Below are 9,810 nucleotides of genomic sequence, written 5' to 3'. Positions count from 1 at the left end.
ACTACTGTTTGTGTGAGTTTCACCATCAGCTCACCTGTTCTGTTCCCGGTCTGAGCCTCACCTGGCGTTTTCACTGGCCGTTGACGCTGCCCTAAGTTTTGATCCCAAATGTGGGCCGGTAGGCCATACATCGTGTTTGTCTGTAGCTGGCTCTTTCTGTTGCCTGTTCACCTGCTAGTGATGGGTCTGCTGCAGTACTCGGCTATTGACCTGCTCCGGTTGCGCTATCACCTCCCTGGACCTGCGCCGGAGGCTCTCCACCTTCACCCGGACATCGCCTTCCAGCTCTGGAGATACATCCACCGAGGGTCCCGCCGGAATTTCCACCACAACAGCACAACAGGAATAAAGTCCATCTGGTCCAGCTCTCGTCGCCCTCCACGCTCTACCAACCGGGCTGTTGACCACAGCGTGTTAGCCCGCCTAGCCCGGTTGGCTAGCACCGCCATCAGCTGTGACATCACCAAACTCAACTTCGCTCTGCTCAACATCCGCTCACTGACAGGCAAGGGACAACTCATCCAGGACTTCATCTCCGATCGTAACCTAGACTTCTCAACGAATCCACTAGGAGTGGATACGTTGAGTTCAGAATAGTTGCAATTTGGCCAAAACAAATGCGAAGCCCCAGTCTACATTGGCGTCAGATCTAAAGGCACCTGGTTGGGACTATTGGCGTCACGTTTGACGTATAGTCTAGGCCAAAGGTTTGGAATCACCTTCTCATTTAATGAGTTTCCTTTATTTTCATGACTATTTACATTGTAGATTATCACTGAAGGGATCAAAACTATGAATGAACACATGTGGAACTGAAAACATGTCTTATATTCTAGTTTCTTCAAACTCCCCCCCCCCCCCTTGCTTTTTTGATAGCGCTGCAAACACTTGGTGTTCTCTCAATGAGCTTCATGAGGTAGTCACCTGAAATGGTTTTCCCTTCACAGGTGTGCCTTGTCAGGGTAAATTTGTGGAATTTCTTGCCTTATTAATGGAGTTGGGACCATCAATTGTGTTGTGCAGAAGTCGGGTTGATACACAGCCGACAGCCTATTGGACAACTGTTAGAATTCATATTATGGCAAGAATCAGTCAGCTAAGTAAAGAGAAACGAGTGACCATCGTTACTTTAAGAAATGATGGTCAGTCAGTCCGAAAAATTGCAAAAACTTTGAATGTGTCCCCAAGTGCAGTTCCAAAATCCATCAAGCGCTACAACAAAAGTGGCTTCTTTTTTTTTTGGTGGGCTTGCAATTAATTCTTTTCTACCGGCTTTAACCAATGTGAAATGAGCACAATGTGCTCCATCCTTGAGCCAAAGGAACATTAACAGAAAATATTTAACGTATTATTTTTTAGAAGTATCCATTTCACACACACACAAAATAATCAAGGAGATACGACATTAGCCCACACACCACATTATGTCACACAAGCCGGGTGTGCTGCGATTAACTCTGACCCGGTCGCACAGTTTGCATTAGTGGACATTTGTTCCATGTTGGTTTTGTTTCGGTAATTCTGAAACATCACGAGTAATATAAGTCCCCCCATATAAATACAAAATGACTCACCAAATATAAAGCATTTCATAACAGTAATGTTAACTTAATAATCCAAGTTCATTTTTAAAAGGCCGTCAAAATTAATTTTAAGACAATTCAAAGCTGAAATTCTAATTATTGGATTATAGACTAGTTAAGGACCCACTGAACTTAGACTCACTGGGGCTCCACTCCACATGGCTAAATTATTTCTCTCCTGTGTGGCTTCTCATGTGTTTCTGTAAATGGCCACTCTCTCTAAAAGCTTTACTACACAATGAGCAGCTAAATGGTTTCTCTCCTGTGTGGATCCTCACGTGTTTCTGTAAATTACCACTCCCTGTAAAAGCTTTATTACAGACGGAGCAGCTAAATGGTTTCTCCCCTGTGTGGATTCTCATGTGTCTATGTAAATTTCCACTAACTATGAAAGCTTTCTTACAGACTGAGCAGCTAAATTGTTTCTCTCCCGTGTGGATTTTCATGTGCGTCTGTAAATGTCCACTCTGTTTAAAATATTTCTTGCAGACAGAGCAGCAATATGGTTTCTCTCCAGTATGAGATCTCATGTGTCTCTTCAAATGTCCATTTATGCCAAATCTTTTCCCACACTTAGAGCAGCTAAAGAGTTTCTCACCAGTACATCTCATATCAAAAACAGAGACTTCGCTATTGAAAGAGTTTGAACCTAATTGAGTTACGCCGGCCTCAGGGACAGGAGTGAATGGGGACTTGGTGATATCAGCCTCCTGCAGCCTTTGAAGCTGCTCTCCATCCTGATTGGTCCAGAGTTCCTCCTGTTCTTCTTTAATGTGTGGGAGCTCTGGGTCCTCCTGGTCAAGACTGGAGCACCACTCCTGCTGCCGTTCTTCACCAACAATCACTTTCTGGACATCTGAAGGAAAAGCTGAAACACAATGAAACCACCGTTAATATTAACAATACTTACTAATTATCTACACTCACCGGCCACTTTATTAGGTACACCTGTCCAACTGCTCGTTAACACTTAATTCTAAGCAGCCAATCACATGGCGGCAACTCAGTGCATTTAGGCATGTAGACAGGTCAAGAGAATCTCTGCAGTTCAAACCGAGCATCAGTATGGGGAAGAAAAGGGGATTTGGGACTTTGAAAGTGGCAGATTGTTGGTGCAGAAGGGTGGTCTGAGTATTTCAGAAACTGCTAATCTACTGGGATTTTCACGCCACAACCATCTCTAGGGTTTACAGAGAATGGTCCGAAAAAGAAAAAACATCCAGTGAGCGGCAGTTCTGTGGGCGGAAATGCCTTGTTGATGCCAGAGGTCAGAGGAGAATGGCCAGACTGGTTCGAGCTGATAGAAGGGCAACAGTGACTCAAATAACCACCCGGTACAACCAAGGTGGGCAGAAGAGCATCTCTGAACGCACAGTACGTCCAACTTGAGGCAGATGGGCTACAGCAGCAGAAGACCACATCGGGTGCCACTCCTTTCAGCTAAGAACAGGAAACTGAGACTACAATTTGCACAAGCTCATCGAAATTGGACAATAGAAGATTGGAAAAACGTTGCCTGGTCTGAGTCCGATTTCTGTTGCGACAGTCGGATGGTAGGGTCAGAATTTGGCGTCTCCAACATGAAAGCATGGATCCATCCTGCCTTGTATCAACGGTTCAGGCTGGTGGTGGTGGTGTTATGGTGGGGGAATATTTCTTGGCAATCTTTGGGCCCCTTGGTACCAATTGAGCACGTTGCAACGCCACAGCCTACCTGAGTATGTTGTGACCATGTCCATCCCTTTATGACCCAATGTACCCTCTGTGGCTACTTTCAGCAGGATAATGCGCCATGTCCTAAAGCTGGATCATCACAGACTGGTTTTGAACATGACAATGAGTGGCTGTACTCAAATGGCCTACACGTCACCACATCTCAATCCAATAGAGCATCTTTGGATGTGGTGGAACGGGATAATGCATCATGGATGTGCAGCCGACAAATCTGCGGCAACTGTGTGATGCCATCATGTCAATATGGACCAAACTCCTGAGGAATGCTTCCAGCACCTTGTTGAATCTATGCCACCAAGAATTGAGGCAGTTTGAAGCAAAAGGGGGTCCAACCCGTTACTAGCATGGGGTACCTAATAAAGTGGCCGGTGAGTGTAGATTCAGTCACATTAGGACACCGGTTCATAATGACATCGTTAAAGTGGATCATACAATATTGGGCACACAAATGGATTTGTGGTGAACAACCTGACAAATGACAGGCCACAAGCTCAAAGAAACAGGCTTTTTCTTTCTATATAGCTATATGACGGAAATGTTTTTGACTCTGTTCAGTCAAAATGAGGCTCAGTGTCTCTGGGTTTCGGACCAGGGAAACCTCCACTGCCTCTGCCGCAAAATCAAGGTTCCATGGCGGGTCCGCAGCTGCAGCTCGGAAGCCCACAGCCATGAATGAACCTTTCTACTTATAGCGGGAGCTTCCTGTGGGAAACGAGTTAACGGGCAACACCAACTTTATCACACACTACAACCTAGAGCACACCTACAACAAAACAAAGCACAAACACCATCTACCACAGGACCCCTTACCACAAGAAACTCCATCAGACAGTGCCCAAGAAAAAGAGGGACGACAATTCCGTTTGTAATAAAAAGAAGAAAGACAAGAATAAGAACCCCCACAGTCCAAGCCACCCCGTCCTCGCTGGATACAACCCAACAGCCTCAGATAGACACTGTGTGCATGCCTGTTTGAATATGTGTATGACTGTGCCTTTTGTAAGCGAATGCGTGTGTTTTACAGATAATTGTATTATTACGAGTATGTTTATTGAGAGGGGATGAACCAAATAATGCAAATGGTTGTATGTTGTGTGAAAGTAAAAGAAGCAACACAGTGGTTGTGTGTTATGTTGAAAAGAAATGTTACGGTGTAAAAGGCAGAAAGCGTGATAAAGATGATTGGCAAATCCCAGAATACAAGGAGTTGCAGTAGTCTCTACGAGATGAAATAAGAGCATGCATAATAGTATCCAAGTCTTCATGACAGATTTTAGTTTAGCAATAGTCTTGAAATGAAAAAAGCTACATTTGACAACAGAATTAGTTTGTTTGTCAAATTTTAATAATGGGTCAAAGATCAAACCTAGATTTCTGGCAAAAGAGCAAACACTTGAGGCTAAAGTTCCCAAATTTTTCGAAAGTTCGTCAGCTGAATTTAGGGGGGCCAAACAACATGACTTCCGTCTTACTCTCATTAAGTTGGAGAAAGTTGTTAGCCAACCAGCACTTAATGTATTTCAGGCAGTGAAAAGGGGATTTTAAAGAGTTGGTATCACCTGTTTTTAGAAGCAGGTATGCCATCAGCATAACAGTGATGAGATATGTTATGTTAGTGAAGAACGGAGCCCAATGGGAGCATGTACAAGGAAAATAAAATTGGCCCTAAAATCAAACCTTGAGATACACCGCATGTAATTGCTGCCGAAAATGGAGATATTTCCAAATTTCAACAGATATGGTTCTATTTTTAAAATAAGAATTAAACCAATGTAGAGCAACAGCCTGGATCCTTCACTATGCAATAAGATTGCATGATCAACAGTGTCAAATGCAGCACTAAGGTCCAGCAAGAGTAAAATTGCACAATTTCCTCTGTCACTGAACAACAACATGTCATTTAGCACTTTAAGAAGTGCTGTTTCTGTGCTAAGGTGTACTAAGAAACCAGACTGAACATTGTCCATTATCTTTACTTAAAAATGAAGAGAGTTGAAGAAGAACAACCTTCTCCAAAATCTTTGACTTAAACAACAATTTAGAAACAGGCCTAAAGCTGTTACAATCAGTAGGGTGAAGGTTCGGTTTTTATAATTAAGAGGCTGAACCACAGCATGTTTAAAGCTAGATGGGACTGGGCCATTCATAAGAAAGCTATTTATTGCAGATAAGAGGCTGGGACCAATATTATAAAATACCTATTTCAAAAGGCGAGAGGGCCCAATATCTGATCTGACAGTGTCAACTTTGGGTCGATTCAGTTTAAAAGGGGCAACAATATCGAGACCATCTGTGACAGTGGTATTAAACCGGGTAACTAGCTCATCTGTAGAAAGAGAGGCGGAGGTTCTCTCTGTAGGGCTATAATGTAGAATGTAGCAGATAAAGGCTTTCAAACCAAATACTACATAACAGGAAATGTCTCACGAGCTGACGAACAACTTTTACTGCCGATAGCATACAGCTACATGTGACAATATTGATACTCAACATCTAAAACAAAAAACACATTTTAGTGGTTCCTGCCTGGAGCAGATGACCAATCCTGTGTCACATAGAAGGCCAGCTAATTGTTACGTAACACCTAGCCGTGAGTAGAAAAAAATTGTTGAAACCGGAGAGTTCAAAAAAGTTGAAAATCTGAACGTTTTAGCTCACAGGGATTTCTCTGAATTACGTTTACCTCCTTATTTGAAGTTTTGGCCATGTGTAACATGAAAATCCGACAAAAGATTACAGATATGACAGAAAAGACAGTAAAGTGCAATATGTCACATTTAAATAATTTTTACCTTCCAGACTGGAGCTCCACTCCAAACGACAAACTGGTTTCTCTGTGTGGATTCTCATGTGTTTCTGTAAATGTCCACTTTCTCTAAAATCTTTCTTACATACTGAGCAGCTAAATGGTTTCTCTCCTGTGTGGATTCTCATGTGTTTCTGTAAATTTCCACTCACTGTAAAAGCTTTTTTACAGACCGAGCAGCTAAACGGTTTCTCGCCTGTGTGGATTCTCATGTGTTTCCGTAAATTTCCTCTCACTATAAAAGCTTTCTTACAGACTGAGCAGCTAAATTGTTTATCTCCCGTGTGGATTTTCATGTGCGTCTGTAAATGTTCACTCTGTTTAAAATATTTCTTGCACACAGAGCAGCAAAATGGTTTCTCTCCTGTATGCGATCGCATGTGTCTCTTCAGATGTCCATTGGTGCTGAATTGTTTCCCGCATTTAGAGCAGCTGAAGGGTTTGTCCACAGTACATATTGGATCAGAGACAGATACTTTATCATTCAGAGAGTTTAAACCTGACTGAGTTTCTCCGGTCTCTTTCCATTCATTACTGTCATCAGTCTCAGGTTCAGAACAGTCATCGGTAACTGGTTGTAAATGTGTATCTGGATCCGAGTTTGTGGCTGGTTCTGGTCCTCCACAGTCCTCTCCATCAGCTTCTGTTTTCATCTGTTCAATTACTCTTTGATGAAGCTGTGAGAACTGAGGTTTCTCTTCATCATCTTCACTCTTCATTGGGACAAGAGTTATTGGGAACTTGATATCAGCCTCCTCCAGCCATTTATGTTGCTCTCCGTCCTGACTGATTCGGAGTTCCTCCTGCTCCTCTTTAATGTGAGGGGGCTTTGTGTCCTCCTGGTCCAGACAGGAGCTCCACTCCTGCTGATGTTCTTCACCAACATTCCCTTTCTGGATATCTGAAGGTAAAGGTAAAACACAAACAAACAGGTATAAATGTGAATATTAATAAGTAGTTGCTAAATAGCTAACTTCACCCTGGGGACTAGGAGTGTCACAAAAAGAAGATTTTTCAATTATGTTGTTTCACTGTCGTTTTTAACTCCAACAGTGGCCGTGGTGTTTTAAAAAGTGCAGCTGCAGGCTACAAGTAAGCCAATGTTACCCCTTGTCTTTTGCTGCATGCTACCTCTAGAACTCTAACAATCCCACACAATTAACTGTCTCAGACATAATTGCAAATAATATAACTGTCTTTCAGTCAAATATATAAACATTTCATCGTTTGTTGAGAGGCAGGTAGATGCAAGGACATTAGGTGCACCGGTGTGACCACCCTAGAGCCCTGTGAGTTAACAGACACCCACTAGCACCCTAGAGCAGTGATTCCCGAAGTGGGGGTCGCGACCCCCAGGGGGGTCGCGAGCCAGAGAGGGGGGGTCGCGAGTTGATTTCCAGAAATAAAATAAAAATTTAAAAACGATTAGAAATAGCATGTTAGCCATGATTTTAACACAAGATAAAACTAGTGGATAAATTTAAAATAAAACCAAGCAACTAAATAAAAAGGGAACAGCTGTTTTGATTTTCTTTCTTTCCGAGTAGCGGTCTCCAACATTAACACTACAACTGCCGGGATTCCAAAAGTACTGGAACCGCAAGACTCTAAACTCTATAATCTGTCATGATAAATACCTAATTGCAATTTTAATGCAGGTACTGTGTTAGGATATCTTTAGAAAAACGAAATAACACCAAAATGTACAATTTAACGTGTTTAATTATACACTTGAGTTGCCCAGGTGCTTCAATAACTCATAACATGGCATAGTAGTAAAACGTAATTATTCCATTCACATCTGAAAAATATGGTATGTAAACATGCAAATAACACCTAAAAGTATTTTCTTTGAACATTTATAACCTAACCTAACAAGCTATAATTGAAAAAAGTTATTTTACACTGCACTATAACTTTTTTCTTTTATTTATATCTTATCCTTGTTTTGCTTGTTTTATTTCCATTAACTGTTTTTAACTGCTCTTCCTTTATTGTTTTATGTAAAGCACTTTAAACTGCCTTGTTGCTAAAAGGTGTCTAAGAAATATAGGTGCCTTGCCCTACAACCGCAGCCTGTCAGTCTCTCACCAGGGTATATGAATACTTCCGTCATGTGCCTGTCAGTCAGCCACCAGGGCATATAAGTGTAACATTAGGCTTGTTTGAGATGAGCCAGGTCTGGGCAGAATCGTGGATCTCATCCCTTCAGTTCTGAGGTCTTAACACTGGCTTTCTGTCTCTCAAGAAACTGATTTTCAAATACTTCTGTTGGGGTAGGAAGCACTGAACGGTGTGAAGAGTATGTAACGCCCCCCCCAGAGTCAGCGGAGAAAAAAAAGAAGAAAAAAACTAAACCGTAAGCAAAATAGGAAAGATATTCTACATATATTCTTACCTTAATTATAGCGTGTCTCCTAGTTGTACTACAGAACTTCCTGTTAAAACATAAGTTTGGAGACACTACCTCATTTAATCATTAAATGAATAGATATTTTTTGGTCAGTGTTGTAGTTTATACATCTAAGCACTGCTACTAGAGACCAATCTTATCTCGAAGTTGGAAGACGGCTCGTTTTGATAAAAGTTTGCAGCTTGTTAACCTTAGGAAAAACGCATCATTTGACAGCAGCTTTTGATACAGTGGACCATGCAGTCCTTCTTGCACGCCTTGAGCATTTTGTAGGCATTCAAGGCTCTGCACTTAAATGGTTTAGCTCTTATTTGACAAGTAGGACTTTCTCTGTCACAATGGGTGATTTCTCCTCATCTGCTCCTCTCTATTGCGGGGTGCCCCAAGGTTCAATTCTTGGCCCTATCCTGTTCTCTTTATATATGTTGCCATTAGGGGCTATAATTGATAAGCACAACCTGTCATTTCATTGTTATGCAGATGACTTGCAAATTTATCTGCCTATACAACCCAATGATAGTGTTGCACTAAACTGCCTCCTAAATGGCATTAATGACATCAAGTTGTGGCTATCTCGGAACTTCCTTACTCTGAATGAGGACAAGACCGAGTGTATTATCTTCAGTACAAAATTCATGTCAAAAAATCCAACTTTAAGTCTGAGAGCTCTGACTTCATGCGCCAAGCAAACTGTAAAAAATCTGGGTGTGACATTTGATTGTAGCATGAAATTTGACAAACAGATAAGCAATGTTGTCAAAACAAGCTTTTTCCAACTTCGTCTCCTGGCTAAAGTAAAGCCTTTCCTTAACAAGCACGATTTGCAAAGGGCTATTCATGCCTTTATTAGTTCACGTCTCGATTATTGCAACGCTCTTTATGTTGTTCTTTGTTGTTCTCACGTCTGCAGCTTGTGCAAAATGCTGCCTCTCGCTTTTCTGACAAATACTTGTCAATACTTGTAATGTGTGGAGTGCACACATTACTCCCGTTCTTTTTACTCTACACTGGCTTCCGGTGCGTTTTAGAATTGATTTTAAAATTGCATTGTTTGTTTTTAAAGCCCTAAATGGCCTTGCCCCAGAGTATTTGTCCGAGCTTTTAACTTTGGGTGGGCAAAATCGTCTGTTGCGGTCTTCCGATCTACGGACTTTAGAAGTCCCAAGGTCGAGGTACATGCAGTGGGGCGATCGGGCTTTCGCTGTTGCTGGCCCAGAACTCTGGAACAAGCTCCCACCAGACATTCGCACTATAACGGATGTTGTTCATTTTAA

At 41.9% G+C, this 9,810-nt stretch overlaps 2 protein-coding genes across 2 annotated transcripts in view; one reads left to right on the top strand and one right to left on the bottom strand.

Moving 5' to 3' along the window:
- LOC116674034 (gastrula zinc finger protein XlCGF57.1) overlaps positions 1-9,810 on the top strand; it is a 138,681-nt gene that overhangs the window by 114,080 nt on the left and 14,791 nt on the right. The window lies entirely within an intron of this gene.
- LOC116674029 (zinc finger protein 2) overlaps positions 1,180-9,810 on the bottom strand; it is a 10,822-nt gene continuing 2,191 nt past the window's right edge. The window contains exons 3-4 of the mRNA XM_032506517.1: positions 6,110-7,024; positions 1,180-2,451 (exon numbers count right to left, since the gene is read on the bottom strand). Of these exons, the coding sequence (XP_032362408.1) occupies positions 1,751-2,451; positions 6,110-7,024 (1,616 nt within the window). The 3' untranslated portion in view covers positions 1,180-1,750. The remainder of the gene's footprint in view (positions 2,452-6,109; positions 7,025-9,810) is intronic.

Source organism: Etheostoma spectabile, chromosome 24, assembly GCF_008692095.1.
Source record: "Etheostoma spectabile isolate EspeVRDwgs_2016 chromosome 24, UIUC_Espe_1.0, whole genome shotgun sequence".
Taxonomy (NCBI): domain Eukaryota; kingdom Metazoa; phylum Chordata; class Actinopteri; order Perciformes; family Percidae; genus Etheostoma; species Etheostoma spectabile.
This window is presented reverse-complemented; position numbering and strand designations above follow the sequence as displayed.